At 35.9% G+C, this 16931-nt stretch overlaps 1 protein-coding gene across 1 annotated transcript in view; it reads left to right on the top strand.

Annotated features, from left to right (window-relative positions):
• Nucleotides 1-16931, top strand: part of ERC2 (ELKS/RAB6-interacting/CAST family member 2) — a 6021505-nt gene that overhangs the window by 4072204 nt on the left and 1932370 nt on the right. The window contains exon 14 of the mRNA XM_044078585.1: nucleotides 8557-8717. Coding sequence (XP_043934520.1) covers nucleotides 8557-8717 — 161 coding nt within the window. The remainder of the gene's footprint in view (nucleotides 1-8556; nucleotides 8718-16931) is intronic.

Here is a 16931-nt window from a genome sequence, read left to right as displayed (position 1 = left end):
TAATAGGCTTGTAGTTGCCTGGTTTGGAATTGAGGTCAACCTTATGCAGTTGCATCCTTATGGCAGTTCTGCAGGTATCAGAGATCTACCATGTAGAGAGCTGAGGTTAAGAGGTTTAAGGAGAGGTTCAGACTGGCTATATTTGGTACTGATGTACAGTTGTACCTAACATACAAAGCTATGTCAAACCAAGAGCTGTTGGACATGCTCCACTTAAAGAAATCTCAATCCCTCCGAGCTACATGCTCTAGGGACCTAAACCTTGTCACCACAATAAACAGAACATGCCGAAGGGATAGATTCCTGTCCCAGAGACTTCCCATACTCTGGAATAAACTACCTATCTATATCAAACAAAGCTCCTCATTAGCACTCTTTAAGAAAAATCTTGATGATTGGATGGGAAATAGGAAATTCATCCTGGGGTCACCTCTGTGGCTCTGCTTGACAGTGGCACAGGAAAATAATTTTCTTGGGTGGCAAAAGCCAGGGTACCTTTTTGGCTGGGCTTGTATAGGCCCCAGGGCCGATAGCCTATTACCTACCTATGAACCTATGAACCTATGATAAGGAGGCAGGCTGGTCTTATCAGGACTGCCTGTTCTTGGTTTTGGATAGGGCTATGGGACTTTTCTCTGTGGTCCTATACTGAAAAGGGGTTCATGCCTAGATGGACTTTCTTGGTAATGGTAAACAAAAGCAATAAATAAAAGAGAAGGCTGGCAAAGGATTAAGGTGTTTACCTTAGAAACACAAGGTACAGGGTTTCATTTTCATGTGGGGTTATTAGCTAGGGTTAAAATGGCCCACAAGGGCAGTTAGTCTAGTACTAATCTGTGAGTCTATAAGACATAGTTGTAGGACATTTTGTGGCTGTCTTTATTAAAGGTAGCATCCCTAACTTCATGTTCAGATTTATACCTGCTGATGATAAAACTGAGACTGTTGCTGACCTGCCTGATTTTTTTATGGTGCAAACATGGGATCTTGTTATAGAAAGTTACTAAGAGAATTCCATCATAACAGTATCTTCTTAAATAGTTTTTTCAGCACAACTGTGTAGGGATCAGTAGAGGTCAGTGGTGAAAGTAGGAATGGTAACAATGGGGTCAACAAAAACATGATCACTTCTGAACTTTGGTAGATCAGCTGAGATCAGTAACAAGCTTGTATATGAGATACCCAGAAAGACTGTGTGGTTGGTTGATGAAGGTGCCATAGGTTTTTAAAGGAGAAGAATATGAATTTGTTGATAGATTTAACAAGGGCGTTGGATGCACACAGGGTGGTAGAAGTGTGGGCTATGTTTGAGAGGACACGGATATTAGAATCTCTAGTAGGAAAGTTGACAATTAAATTTGTTCATGTGAGTTGGCTTTGACAAAATCTAAGAAATGCTGAACATAGTTTCTGCTAGTAGCATGCATTTGTTTTTTGTGACTCTATTGGGACCCTATTATTAAATGCTCAGCTTGTCTGTCCTTTTTCTCCCTATTTACAGTCCCTGCCATGAATACACAACAATACAGCATTTAAAATAATTTAAATTGACTGTTTCAATCCACTAGGACAGCACCTTACTGTACTTTGGTGGTTTCAGTTTCAAAAAAACTTTTATCCCACCATGGAAAAGCTTGCTGCAGTCTCCAGTTCATTGATGCCATAAAGGCCAGTGAATACAGGTAGTTTCTGGCCAATTCCAACCCCAAACTGACATCACCACAACCGTCCTAAACACCCACCCATGCTGTCATGTCACAGCTCCCTAGTCCTTCCTCTAGCCATACAGAAAGTAAAGGCTAGAACAAGGAAACAGTACACAAGTCAAATCTCCTGCTGTGAGCTGTCAATCACATCAGGTAACAGCTCAATTTGCCCTTAGCACTTTGACAGCTTTGGAAGTTAGGTGTGAAGGGGGGACAGGAGATGAGTCAAAATAGTACAATTCAGGCTTCATAAAAGACTGCAATAGAACCATTCTAAAAAGAAGCAGCAGTAAAAAGCACTTTGAAAGTCTGTTCTCTGGCATTTGCACTGTTTGTGTTTTATGTAGTTATTGAATGGCACAAAATGTTACTTCAAACTAAATGACTGCATGACAGCAGTATATGCATGCAAAATTAATGCAGTGACAGGAATTTTAGGAAGAAAGAGACCTGAGTGATGTAATGTTTTACAGACAAGCACTGAATTGTGGGATACCTAGAGGTATGAGGATCACTTCAAAATATTAGATCCCATGTGGTCAAACTCAGAAATTATGTATAAAAGTATGTAAAAACCTGTAATTAGTCCCAGAGTTGTGATAAAATGTAGGCAGCACCAAACCATGATGAAATAAGCATTGTTTCTAGTCTGTGTATGTGGTTCTCCTTTAAAGTCACTGAGTAGAATAATATTAGGATGGAGAAACATCTAATCTAGTAATTTAAGGTAATATTCATGATCACTGGGGACATCAGTGGATTATGTCTGGATCAGTTAGGCAGGAATGCAATATTACTTGTTATTAGTTATGCATTTCTCTGCAAGTGAAAACAGGTTAGCTCAACACTTAATTATACTATTTCCAAACTGTTGTTTTAGAGTCATATCAAACTAAGGATTAAAACAGCTAGTATGTACTAGGATATATTTAGATAAAATAAAATTTATTAGAATATTATAAATAAATTAACATCAGAATGGTTAGGCATCAAAAGTGCTGTATAACATCAGTAAGTCAGAAAATATAACTTACGTGACTATGTTTAAATCATCTGGCAGGTTGAGAAGAAAGATCCTGGCCAAAAGTCTTTACTGAGAAAATCCCTACAAGGGTCTTTGTTTCTTGATGAGGGAAAAAAAATATGATTTCTGTGCCCACTCTTTGGACAATCCAGAGAATTGAAAATAATCCTTTGCAAATCTGTGATATCCTACATGGGTAAATATATGCCTGATTGTAGGGCAAAACTTAGCTGATTCCTTTCTCGGCAAGCTGCTTCAGCTTTTAGCTCTGTGGTTGAGGATCCTGAATTAGTGAGATGCAATATGACAGTCTTCAGTTCCTTTGTCAGAGTGTAGCTATCTAGCATTCATCAGTCTTGATATAGCAGTAATGCTCTTTCAGGGTCTGTTTGTTGCTGCGTTAACTCAGATGAATGAATTTTGAAATGAAGACTGAACATCTGAATGAATGCATGCATTTCCTGCAGTATGTAACTTGCAAAAGGTAAAAAAGGCTTTGGAATTTTCGAGTTCTGTCTCTGCTGTGGACAATTCCATCTATTGCCACATAATTCTTGTCCTGTGCCAGCCTTTGCAACAACTTGTTTTTCTCTCCCCAAGTTTATTGCTCTTTGACAAAAATATTCTCTGGGATAAAAAAGGGTGTATTTACTTGGCAGACATTAAGACATTAAGCTTTCTTCCACAATCTGTGATTTTATCTCCTTTTTGGACCTCTTGAGTCGTTAATGTTCCAGAACATGATAGTGTCCATTTATATGTGTAACTTTAAAATCCAAGGTTTATGCTCAGCTGAAAGCAGATACTAGGAGAGGAGAGAAGATAGCTGAGAAGCCCCTCAGCTAAAGTAAGAATTTTAAATTAGATTACTTTATGAATTTAAGTTTTTAGTGTTTTTTTATACACTAACACATTAAACATCAGGAGAATAGCATGGCTAATACTTAGCAATAAAGGAAGGTAGAATTAATAACTGCAATCAATACAGAGTAATAACAGCACATTATCCAATAGTATCACAATGGCATGAAAATCAACAGTAATAATAGCAGTAATTTAATGCTAATAATAACCGTCTTTGTCAATATTAGTAATATATATTTTTGTTTTAAATAAAAAGCTTTATTGTCTACAGGGATCTGTAGTCAACATAGTGGGATTGCTTTATTAAGGGTAATTTTAACTTTTGTTAAGTTATAGTTTGGGGTCATGGGTGGGGGATTGACTCAAGGGATCCTAGATAAAAGTAGACCTTCACCCCCATTTCCCATTCAGTCTGGTAGAGTGATAGGCACTAACACCTGGCAGAGACAGAGTGGCAGCAGTATACTGAAACTAGGACTGTGGTACTTTGCAAATACATTTGCACATAACTGTCAGGGTGCTCACACAGGTTTGAGAATCTTTTTGTCCAGACTCAAATCATTGAACATTACCGCTTAATTTCAAGTAGATATGTAGGGATGTCAAGGAGGCCGACTCTACCTGAAAAAAAATTATGGGAGTAGCAACATCTTTAGCCAGTAGTTAAGTATACAGAGACCACTATTACACATAGAGCCAATAAACCATATTCTGCCTTTCCCTACAGCCTTGAAGAGGGCAAAACAAGATAGACTGGTGAAGAATTTGAGGGTTCCTCTCCAGTTATCTAACTTCACCATGAAGGTTGCTAGGATAAAACTGTGTTTTGCATGTAATGGAATACTGTTCCAGATAAACAGTGTGCCACTCAACCCTCTTCAAGAGAAATCTTGATGAGTGGATGGGAAACAGAAAATTCACCCCAGGGATAACTCCAGTGGCTCTACTCGACAGAGGCACTGGGAACTAAGGTCGGGTGGCACTATGCCAGGGTAATCTTATGGCTAGGCTTCTAAAGGCCCCAGGGCCATTAGTCTAGTACACACCTATGAACCTCTGAACCTATATTGGGAGGTTCTCCGATATATGAATCATTCATGCCAGCCTGTCTTATTTATCTGTTAATGACAGTTACGTTCCTTCATTGAGGTATCTGAGGTATAATTTCTTCTGTAAAATAATACCTGAGCAAGGAGGGTTGGGTCTTTCTTTGCTTGAATTTCTAAACAAAGATCACAATGAAGGAGTCTGCAAATCACGATAGAGACAGGGCTGTCAATTTGTCCAGATAATGAAGAGTCCTGAGTTAGTTCATCTTTATAAAACTCTATATGGGGAGCAGGTGAATAAGGCTTTCCTCTCACTGGCCCATCACAGGCCCATCTTTATTCCTAAACTAGGCAACGTTAAGTGTCTGAGGCATCCTTGCTTTCTCAAAAGGATCCATATACTACACTATCTCAGTTTGTTAAATCTGGCCTAGAGTCTCTTGTACAGATGCCATGATACAGCTAGCAAGATGGCACAGTGTAGACAGACAGGGCAAGTTATTAGAGTACCTGTGCGGTATAAAAAGTGAATGTACTCTAAATTATGACAAAAAATACTTCAACAGTGGAAATCAAGGAAAAAGTCATGCATAAGAGATACATAATCAGAAAATTATGCAATTCAAGGGTATTTTCACTTAAATACAGATTTGTCAAAAAAAAAAAAAAAAATTCCTTTTAGAAGATGCATGACATTTACAACAAACTACACATAACATATAAACGTGGGCTCGTATCAGATAGTCCAACTTCTGCAAGTTTGAACCTCATATGGTTGAGGCCATAAGTTCGAATTTGCAGAAGTTCGAGCATTTCAATGGAAATCTCCATAAGGGGAGGTTTCTGTTTTGTTCAATGTGGTGCAATCTCGGAGTTGATATATTTAAATAGCAGGGGGTGTGGCAGACACAGCCCCCACGTGGGGGTACAGGGGAGCTTGCCCCCCTGCTTATAACAGTTTATTTTGTTTTGTTTTCTTTTTTTTTGTTTTTTATTCATAGTCAAAGTTTTTTAACTTGAACAGGATGGTTCGAACATTCCGTGTTCTAAGTTATTAAACTTTGACTATGTGATATAGACCCTATAAACACACAAAGATCATTCTCACTGGTGAAAAAATACCATATGTATGCTCTAATTATGGGAAAAAAGAAACCCTTTGGTGGAATATATATATATTTATGTGTGTGTGTGTGTGTGTGTGTGTGTGTGTGTGTGTATCCCCTTCTAATAATCAAAGGGCCATATCATCGAATTTAATTTTTGTGAGATAAAAATCATGAAAACAAAATACCCGAAAAGAAAATTTTTCCCAGGAAGAGTAAACACTTGCCCAACATGCCCTTTTCTACACTGTAGTGCAATGCCAGAGTTGGTATATAAAGTTAGCGGTGTGTGGGGGGCATGAGGGGCCTAGCCCCCCCACCTATGTGGGCTTTATTTACTCCAGGGTGTGTTTTTTTTGAAGTTTGGGCAAGTGTTTACTTGCCCTGGGAAAAATATACACACTCACACACATATATATCTATATATATGGATCCCTATCAGTTGAGACTATATGATTGAGTTTTTGAAAACCTGAGCCTTTTGAATGGAGATCGCAGTACAGTGCAAAAAGGGAAACTTACCCTTTTCCTCACTGTAGTGGGATCTCAGAGTTAGTATATATAATTTGCAAGGGGGGGAGGCACAGCCCCCCCACAAATGGGGGGTGCAAGAGGGCTTGTCCCCCTGCAAAAATGTAAAAAATGGTTGGCATTTATGTTTTTTTTTTTTTTTATGTTCGGGTTTTTAGAAACTCAATCATATGGTCTCCACTGTATGAATTTTGAGTTTCTGAAAATTTGATCAACTGACATAGACCTATATATATATATATATATATATATATATATATATATATATATATGTGTGTGTGTGTGTGTGTGTGTGTGTGTGTGTGTGTGTGTGTACATGTGTGTATATAATATATATATATATATATATATATATATATATATATATATTTTTTTTTTTTTTCTTTTTCCGATGGAATCATGTCTGATCAGTGAAAAATTGAGCCCATTCAGACAAAAGAATAGCATTAGACTCACATGATATTGAGTGAGAAAAGAAATACAATAACAATATTTTTGCAATAATACAAGCCCCTGGGCCCCTCACACCATTGCACCTCTAGATTTCCTGTGATTACTCAGTGATGAATCTTCCTAATCCCCATTTTTCTAAGATCTTTAACCTAAACAGATTTTGATGATCAAGGAATTGACAGAACATTACATCCAATTCCTGCTACAATGAAAGTGAACATTTAGAAATGAATGACTATGACATACACACACATATAAGCTGCTCGTAAGTTGTATCCTGCCACTCTGAGTTTGATTCCTTTGGCTTCCACTTGCAGTCTGTACACATTTGATTAAATTATTTACCCAGACAGTGTTTCTGGAGTACCCCCCCCATACCAAATACTTTTTTTGCTTTTTAGGGTTACCTGTTTAAAACTTATTGAGACAGCAACTGTAAACATAATCATTTATGTAAATAAATGCATTTAGTTTTAAGTATTTTACTAAGTTGAATTATATCTGCTGTGATATAAAGGGCATCTTCTGTTATGTTGACTATTATTAAGTGGTAGTAAGTCAGCATGCAGTTTCCATTTTTTTAGTTTTTTTAATATGTTTATAAAATATAATTTCTATTGTTTCACTATATCAAAACTCTCACTGCTTGTGATTGCAAAAAAATCTACAGAAGCCATAATAGTAAATTGTACTCTCTCAGTCCTTTATTTAGAGCAACGTGGGAATAAAAAGTGGTAGTATTTACTTTTCATTTGTAAACCATGCAAGTCAAACACGTAACACAGAGACATGAAATAAGTGTAGCCCTGAATTTTGAAGCTTCTACCTATTATTTTGGCCCATGGCTGTAATACACTTGTGGATATTAATATATACTGGAGTTTTGTGGTAGCTTGTTGGACATCTGTTCCATATGGCCCTATCATATTTCTAGTCAGTTTTGCAGTTATCTTCAAAACTGTGAAGAAGTAGAAGACAGTATAATAAAATATAATAGTGTGGCAAACTAGCACAAATATATTTTGTGAATATTGTATAAGCATGAGAGCATCACAGCAGTACGTTAATGTGTGGTAATTCTATTTTTTATATGCCCTTCACCCCTTCTCTGCTTATGAGTACCAAACAAGTATTTTGCAGAGGGGTAAGAGGGATGCTACCCCTTTACAAGTATAACTGAAAGTAGCTTAATGAAAACAATGCAAATAGTTTAGTGATGAGACCACCACGTTACATCACATTATATATTTATAGTGAGAAGTATACATATCTCTTTGCAGTTCTGGGTCACAGTAAACATGTATCTTGCAAATAATTCCTTGAATGTATTCTTTGTGAAAGATACAGCACATATATATATATATATATATATATATATATATATATATATACTGAAAACTTCCATATTACTATTTAAAATGTAGAATTTTCTAAAAAACACAAATAAACTAATAATATAACACATACTTACATACAAACAGAATATTGTCCTGCAGGCACTGTTGCACTTTATGATGGTATCAAAAATGTATCCTGTGCAGCAGCTTTACACATTAATGGAACCTATCAACAGAGTGAAGGTAGAATATGCTACTTATAATAATCCATCTGTTTACAAATAACTGCATATCTTAGTAAACTTATGTAATCTATATAAAGAAAATGTAATTTCTTGATGCAGCTATAAAATGTAGACTGAGAGTTAATTTGTTTTACATCAGACAAGCTTGACAACAACATGTATACATTGTTAGAAGTAATTTAAATGTAATTAATATGCAAAACAGTAAAGTGTAATAATGCTGGTAAAATTTGTTTTCTAGCTAGAAGATATGATCACTACACTAGAAAAGACCAGACAAGAGCTGGAGTCCACTAAAGCACGCTTGTCATCTACACAGCAGTCGTTGGCTGAGAAAGATGCGCATCTGTCCACTTTAAGGATGGAGAGGAGGAAACAGCTTGAGGAAATACTGGAGATGAAGTATGTTATGCTCTTCCTTTATTATGTCATTTGTAAACTGCAAATTCAGACATCTGCTTGCTACCATGCCACAGGCATATGAGTGACACTACGTTACTGATTTGCAACAATGTTACCATACCACAATCATATAAGTGACATTAAGTTACTGATTTGTAAACAATGTTACCATACCACAATCGTATAATTGACATTAAGTTACTGATGTGTAAACAATATTACAATATCACAATCATATAAGTGACATTAAGTTACTGATTTGTAAACAATGTTACCATACCACAATCGTATAAGTGACATTGTTACTGATGTGTAAACAATGTTACAATACCACAATCATATAAGTGACATTAAGTTACTGATTTGCCAATAGTGTTACTGTACCACAATCGTATAAGTGACATTAAGTTACTGATTTGCCAATAGTGTTACTGTACGACAATCGTATAAGTGACATTAAGTTACTGATTTGCCAATAGTGTTACAATACTACAATCGTATAAGTGACATTAAGTTACTGATTTGCCAATAGTGTTACAATACACAATCATATAAGTGACATTAAGTTACTGATTTGTAAACAATGTTACAATACCACAATCATATAAGTGACATTAAGTTACTGATTTATGAGCAGTCCTTTCTTGGTTTTACATGTAATGCTAGACTAGTTTCAGTTACAGTGCTAAAGGGAAGCCAGCATGGTTATATGTAACTTAATCTCAAACAGTAAGATGACAATAAAACACAAAGCTCATCTTTAAGAGTTTTTCAAAGGAGCCTGCCATTTAAACATTGAAATTAATGGTGATGATCTTCTTTACAGTGTGGTGATACAACTGTTCCTCAAGGTTCTTTCATGTGTAGTTTTTAAATTATTCTTGTATAGCTAGGTTTATCTTTCCTCCCTCCGGAATGGCATTGTAATACTTATCCTTTATTTATCTATTTATTTATTTTTTTTGTTTCTTTTTGTTTTATTGACTACAAATGTACTCAGAAAAATAATCAATTTTTAGAAGAGGCTTGTGAATAAAAGCTCCATTTACAAAGGTACTTAAAACAAACAAGCATTACAGTACACCTAGCTTGCAGTGAAGGGATTATGCACAAAGTCATATGAGTATGGAGCATAAGCAGTACTGTGTGACAAATCTATCCATTTGCAGCATTCTGTGCTACAAAAAACACTCAATACAGTACAGTAGCACTCCTTGCAATAGCATAGTATATACAACATAGAAAAGAATAAAATCTTAAGCAATGGTATGAAAAGAAATTGTAAGAAATGTGTAAGGACTGAATCAGTTCTTCTTCTTTCGGCTTTTCCCGATTAGGGGTCGTCACAGTGGATCACCTTGTCCGCTCATGTTGGCAGTGGAGTTTTACAGTGTTGATTTGCCAGCCTGGTACCCAACCTTCCACAGAAGGCATACACACACACACACACACACACACACACACACACACACACACACACACACACACACACACCTAGGGCCAATTTAGAGTATCCAATCCACCTGCAGCATGTCTTTGGAATGTGGGAGGAAACCGGAGCACCTGGAGGAAACCCAAGTGACCACAGGGGGGACATGCAGACTCCACACAGAAGGCACCCCAGCTGAGGATTGAACCGGAGAACCTCTTGCTGTGAGGCTGCAATGCTAACCACTGCACCACCATGGCCACCCATAAGGACTGAATCAGTTACAATACCATAAAGCACAATGATATAAGAAAATAACTATTTACAACAAGAAAGCAGTATCTGAAAAGATAATAAGTAAAATGTCATTTTGAAAAAGGCTACACTTATCAAAAACAGGAAACAGAAATAATCTGCAGATGAGCAACTTTATAAGTAAAAAAAAGATCATCCCACTATTGCCTGGAATAGGCTCCCACTAGAATTCAGGACCCTTACACATCCCAAACAATTTAAGACAGCCACCAAAGAGCACTTTAAAAGTCACTGGTTCTGCCACTGCACTCTCCCTCCTTAAACATTCCCTACTTCCTATACCTTAATCTACTTTCTGCCCTAAACTCACTCTTCTCACTAGCTCTCTCTAATCTTCCTTGACTACTCTTTCTACTGTTTTTTTTTTAAATCTATTAAGCTAATCGCCTCAGAAAAACATTCTATTGTAACTGTCTTGCCTTTGTGTAACTACATTATGATAAAACTGGGTTTTTGTAACCACTTACCCCAAAAACTACATTAATGACATATTTCTTTTTATACATCTTGAACTAGTTTTGCTATACTCCTGGTTATTGTCACTGTATAACATTGTATTGCTACTTAATGCCTTGTAATAATCCTGTAACATTGCTGTTAATAAAGAAAATTGTATAACATGTTGGAGCTTTCCTCCTGGGGCCTCCACTGAAAAATGGCACTTAAGCTCAGTTGGACAATCCCAGTCAACAAATGTAAAAGAAATAAATAAAATAAATGAATAAATAATGTTGAGGGGAACATTGTAAGTAGAAGAAGCTTTCAGAAAGAACTGAGTGCTTGGCAAGGCTTCATTCTTGCGGAGGTTACTAGACAGGGTCTTGTCCCAGTAACATGTTTAAGATGTTCATACTTGCATAAACAGTCATAGGGAAATGCATGCATGGTTTAAACCGAGGCAAGAAATGGCACCGCGGCAGAATTAGAAGACAGAGAAGAGCTAAGAAGTGAAGAATCTGGTAAGCCAATGCACAAAGACAATAGAACAGTAGTTAAATAAACTAGAAACAAATTGGTATATGTAGATATCAAAAGATCACAGAAATCAAGTAATAACAAATGACTAAACTATAATTTCTTTGAGATAGCTGGCAAGAAGTTTTGAAAACCTGAAGGTGGTATCCTACAAGCAAATCCATCCATCCATTCATCCATCCATCCATCCATCCATCCATCCATCCATAACCCATTTTTTTTTCCATTTTTGCACATGAGGTCGAGGTGTCACTTCAACAGTAACAATCATCTAGAGCCAAGGTTTATATCACTTGGTGTTGTTCCAAGCCTCTAAGACAGAATTTGAAAACAAAGAGGTGCCGTACTTATTGAAACTATGAAGAGTGTGTAGGGAGCTGGCATTATGGTAATTTGGGCAGCTTTAGAAATGCAGTATATAAAGTACAACATAGTTCCTCTTGTCTGCATGTGGGTTTTTCACCATAGTCTCTGGTTCTTACCACATCACAGCTACATGCGGAATGGTGAATTACAAAGAAGCTAAATTATTTGTCGATGTACATACATCCAGTAGGTGTTTAATTATATTTGTACATCCTGCGATAGATTACAGAGAGAGATCTGGTTAGAATTTGTTCAGTGCCTGATGCCCAAAGAATGCTGGGATAAGCTCCAACTTACCAAAACTATTAACAGGATAAAGCAGTTGTTCAGACTTACTGCACTGCATAAATATCTGTAAAAGAATAAGTGTAAGTTAGTGAATGTCTCGATATCCATGCCAGCATCACAAGTTGTTACATTATTTCAATTAATGGAAGTATCTGCCTCAAATTTCTTATGGCATTCATTGTGTAAGAAATGCATGGAACAGTACATGCCAACATTTTTACAACCCGTTAATATATTCTACTCTCAGGGCTTACATATTTATATATTTCACAATGGAGAAGGAAAATTTAAATCCATCGTATCCACAGATATTTACTGTAACACTCAAGTGTATAAAACCTTCTACCATAAGTGAATGCATTCCAGTTCAATTAAGTGTGTTAAAGCATGAACCAAAAACCACAATGGACTTGTTGCACTGGTAGAAATGTCAAACAAAATTAGAGACAGATACTTAATGTCAGAACTATAATTTGAAAGCATTTGCCTATCGTAAGGATAAATGCAAATGGTACAGTTCTTCATTACTGCCATGACTAAAGGCACAGAATCATCTTTAAATGTTGCTCATCTGTATGTCACTGTTTTTCCGGAATACATTACATTGACTCAAATCATTAAATGAATAACATTTGGCTTGTTTGGTCACCATATTGCTCATTAATGTTGTTATTGAGAAAGTAAACAGAGGACTATAACTCATCTTCATGACAACAGTCAAATTATTGCAAAATATAATGATTCAATCTAAATTTTTGAATTACCAAGTTTATGTCATTTTCCCATTGTTAGTCATGTCTGGAGTAACTAGAGATCTAAGAATGATAATGACAGTATTAGAAATCTCTTCTGATCAGTAGCTGGAATGAGAATAAACATCTGCAGTGTTTCAACAAATGTGCATTTAAGAAATGATGGCATTGTACTGCTGAACGGGGCACAGCAACAGTGATAATAAAACCAGAATTCCACTGTGGACTATGAACTTGTTGCTGGTTTCTTATACTTATTTCAAATTTTAATAGACAAAGTTAATTTATGCCTGCAAAATGTAAGATAATTACACTGATATTTATAGATATCATTGCACATTATTTTCATTTCAATGTCACAAGCAAACTGAGTTTATATTAACTCTGTTAGGAATTTAGAAGTATGACTGAAAACATTTTCATACATCTCTACAGTACATTTTCTAGCATGGTTCAACTATGATGCTGACATCTTTGTACTGTACTGAAAGTTATCACACGAGACAAATTGCTATTTGATAACATCAAAAACAATACTTTTAACTTTTTTTTTCTAGAAGTAAGAATGTATTGAGATAGTTTATTAATGTGAGTAGAAATAGTTGCAAGGGGCCTAAGAGCTTGCTTTCAGCCATGACAACTGCATAAAAATGTTAGATGGACATGAATAAATGGATGATTGACACAGTCACCAGCAATAGATTTTGGTACTTGGATCTAATGCAGTATGTACTAAATCACACTGTTAAATATGGTTTTCCTATGAGTTACCAAAACACACGATTTTGACTATTTTCTAAAAGATAAATTCCATAAATGGTGAATTGAAAACCATAAGCCCCCCACAAAAACATTGTGTGTGTGTGTGTGTGTGTGTGTGTATGTGTGTGAGTGTGTGTGTGTGTGTGAGCACATGTGTGCGCGCACGTGTGTGTGTGTGTGTGTGTGTGTGTGTGTGTGTGTGTGTGTGTGTGTGTGTGTGTGGAGATGGAGACTCCATGCCCCTAAACTTATATATACCAACTCCATTTTTGCACCACAGTGAGGAAAAGGGCAAAAAAGGGCTAAGCACATTAGGGTAAAACTCACTGAGATTTATCTAAAGAAGCAGAAAGCAATAAAGTGTAAGTAAGCCATTAAATATCATTAAAACAAAAAAATGCTAGCTAGCAATGCCAAGCAGTCCATTTAATTTATCAAAAATCTGTTTAATAAGCACTTTCAAAGGAGTCAATGCCCCAACTTCTTCAGACAAAGCAAGACATTACATTTACATCCTTATATACTTATCAATTAACTTATTATATTATTCAATTAATCCTTTCCTAATTGTTTCTTAATTATTTACCACAACCATCTTAACTTAACCACATTAAAAGTAAATGCCATAATATATATTGGTCCCTGAAACCAAGAACATATATAAACATTTCATAAAACCATTTTATCTAAAATTCAATTAAACATCATTGTTAAAATGTGAATATATACTTAAAAATCAAAACAGAAAATAACCAAAACTTTGTGCAAACTTGTAGGGCTGAATTCAACTACAATATTGTGCGCCAAATATATGTAAAAAGGGGGTATGTTCCAATGCATAAAAAATTATTCAATTATTCTTAATATATGTATATATATATTATATATATATATATATATATATATATATATATATATATATATATATATATATAAATATAATAATAAATGCATGACATATTAATTAGGTTTAAATCCTTAGCTTCCCTACTTAATAAGTGCTTTCAATTTTAAGATACTTTTAATTGATGCATATTCGTTAAGACCTGGTGGAATATGGGCTGAAGTGCATATTTGCCACATTAACTCACTTTCCTCTAGCCTAAGTTGTCAGGGCCCACCCCTTATCACACATTCCACTTGGTGTATTACTGTGTACTGAAACCTGTGATTAGGGTTGTCTACAATGTGTTTGGCTAGTGCATTAGCATTCTTCCTCCTACTAATACAGTATTGGTGCTCATAAATCCTTTGTTTTATTTTTCTTTTCATCTTACCAATATAGTACGATGGGCATGCTTCACAGCACACAACATATACAACTCCTTTTGATTCACAATTAAATTTACCATTAATTGTATAGGTATTGTCCCTTATAGTAACTCTGTTCCCCATTCTAATGAACTTGAATTGTTGGCAAGAACCACATTTCCCCATACCAGTACTAGTCTTGTTTTGTTTCTTTTTCTTTTCAAGTAAACATATCAGGTTGGGACCCCTTCTGACGTAAATCTAGGATTGTTACCTATAACTCTATTCAGACCATTGTCTTCCAAAATAATTGCCCAATTTTTGTTTAAAATATCCATAATTTTCTTAAAATCTAGGGAATAAGTAAACAAAAGGCTCAACCCAAATTACAGGCTGAGCTTTCTGAACTCACATTTTGTTGCTCAGGTATAATTGATGAATCATTGTCATAACCTTTGTATAACAATGGTCTGAAATGTCCTGAAGATCTGTTCATGTCATGTTCACCTCCAACATAATACCATCCGCAAAACCCTCTGGCTAGCCCCTTCTCATAAACATAATTTTTTAACAATTCACATTCCATTATATAATCAGTGACCTCTGAGACCATCCTAGCTGCCCTTACCATTTGTCCTTTTACAACTGCTTTCTTCTGATGGCAAGGGTGGCTACTTGAGAAATGTAAAAACGTATTTGAATGGGTAGGTTTTCTAAAAATTGTAGTTTTGTACCTCTGATTAGCCCTGTCTTTGGCCACTTTAACGTCCAAAAATTAATGCTTTCCAAGCCTACGTGGTAGGTAAACTCTAAGAAATCAGTCATTTCGGTTATGCTCCTAATAAAAGCCTCAATAACGTTTACCTCTCCCTGCCAAATGACACACGTATCGTCTTGGTACCTAGTGTACCATAGCACATTTTCCTGGAACAAAATGTTGTTAAACAACAAGCTTCTTTCCCAATGTGCCATAACGCAATTTGCAAAACTCCTACCACAGGGTGGGCCCATTGCCACTCCTGTGTTTTGCAAATAAAATTGCCCATTAAAAATAATAAAATTGTTGGACAACACCACTTCCAACAATGTTTCCACCAGGTATATGTCCTTATCATCTACCTTTTTTGTGGACATAAATTCTCTGGTCCATTCTAACCCTAGAGTTTGTGGAATCACTGTATACAAATCTTTTACATCTATCGTAAGAAAAATGTGGTTGTCATTATATTATAATTTGTTAATGTTGTCCAAAAAACTCCAGGAGTCTCGATAGATTTGTGGTTTATCCTTAATGAGTGGTTTCAACATATTATCCACAAATTAGGCACAGGCATATGTTATTGATCCTCTACCATCGACTATAGGTCTAAAAGGGGGATCAATATAACTCTTATGGAGTTTAGGGGAACCAAATAGAGCAGGAATAATAGGTGCAGACATAGATAAATATTGATACGTATCAATATCAATTGTTCCTTCCAAAAGTAGGTCATCGAATATACTTCTAATCTGTCTGTATGCACCGTTCACTTCATTAATACTAACCTGTTTAAATACATCAGAGGACAAATATACATCCATTCTTTTATTATATTCAGTTTGATCCATAAAGACCAACCCCCCACCTTTATCGGGCTTCATCACCCTAACATTGCACATATTTAATAAATGCAAGAAATCTATTTCATTACCAGACATGTTAATATTAGACCTTTGACTGTTGTGTGTATTACTTAAAACAGCCCACAAATCCATTTCACACATTTTTTCAAACATGGCTAAAGTTACGTGTAGAGGTGATTCAAAAAGGCTGGATACCCTCAAACTATTAGTGAGTGAGGAAGTTGGCCTCATTAGACAGGTGAGATTTAACTTGCGTACAAATAGTTTCATGTCCACTATAGTCCTAACCAAATCTGCTCTCCTATCTGGTACAAACGACAATCCCTTAGCAAAAAAGTTAACCATGTCTTGTTCAATAGTCAAAGCAGTGTAATTAAATATTTTAAAGTCCCTCTCGGAACTTACAAGGATCTGCAGTCCATCATGTGGGGCCTCAATCATCTCTTTCTCTGG

Source organism: Protopterus annectens, chromosome 7.part1, assembly GCF_019279795.1.
Source record: "Protopterus annectens isolate FY-2018-M chromosome 7.part1, PAN1.0, whole genome shotgun sequence".
Classification (NCBI taxonomy): domain Eukaryota; kingdom Metazoa; phylum Chordata; order Ceratodontiformes; family Protopteridae; genus Protopterus; species Protopterus annectens.
The sequence above is the reverse complement of the archived record's forward strand: the minus strand, read 5'-3'. Positions and strand labels throughout refer to the sequence as shown.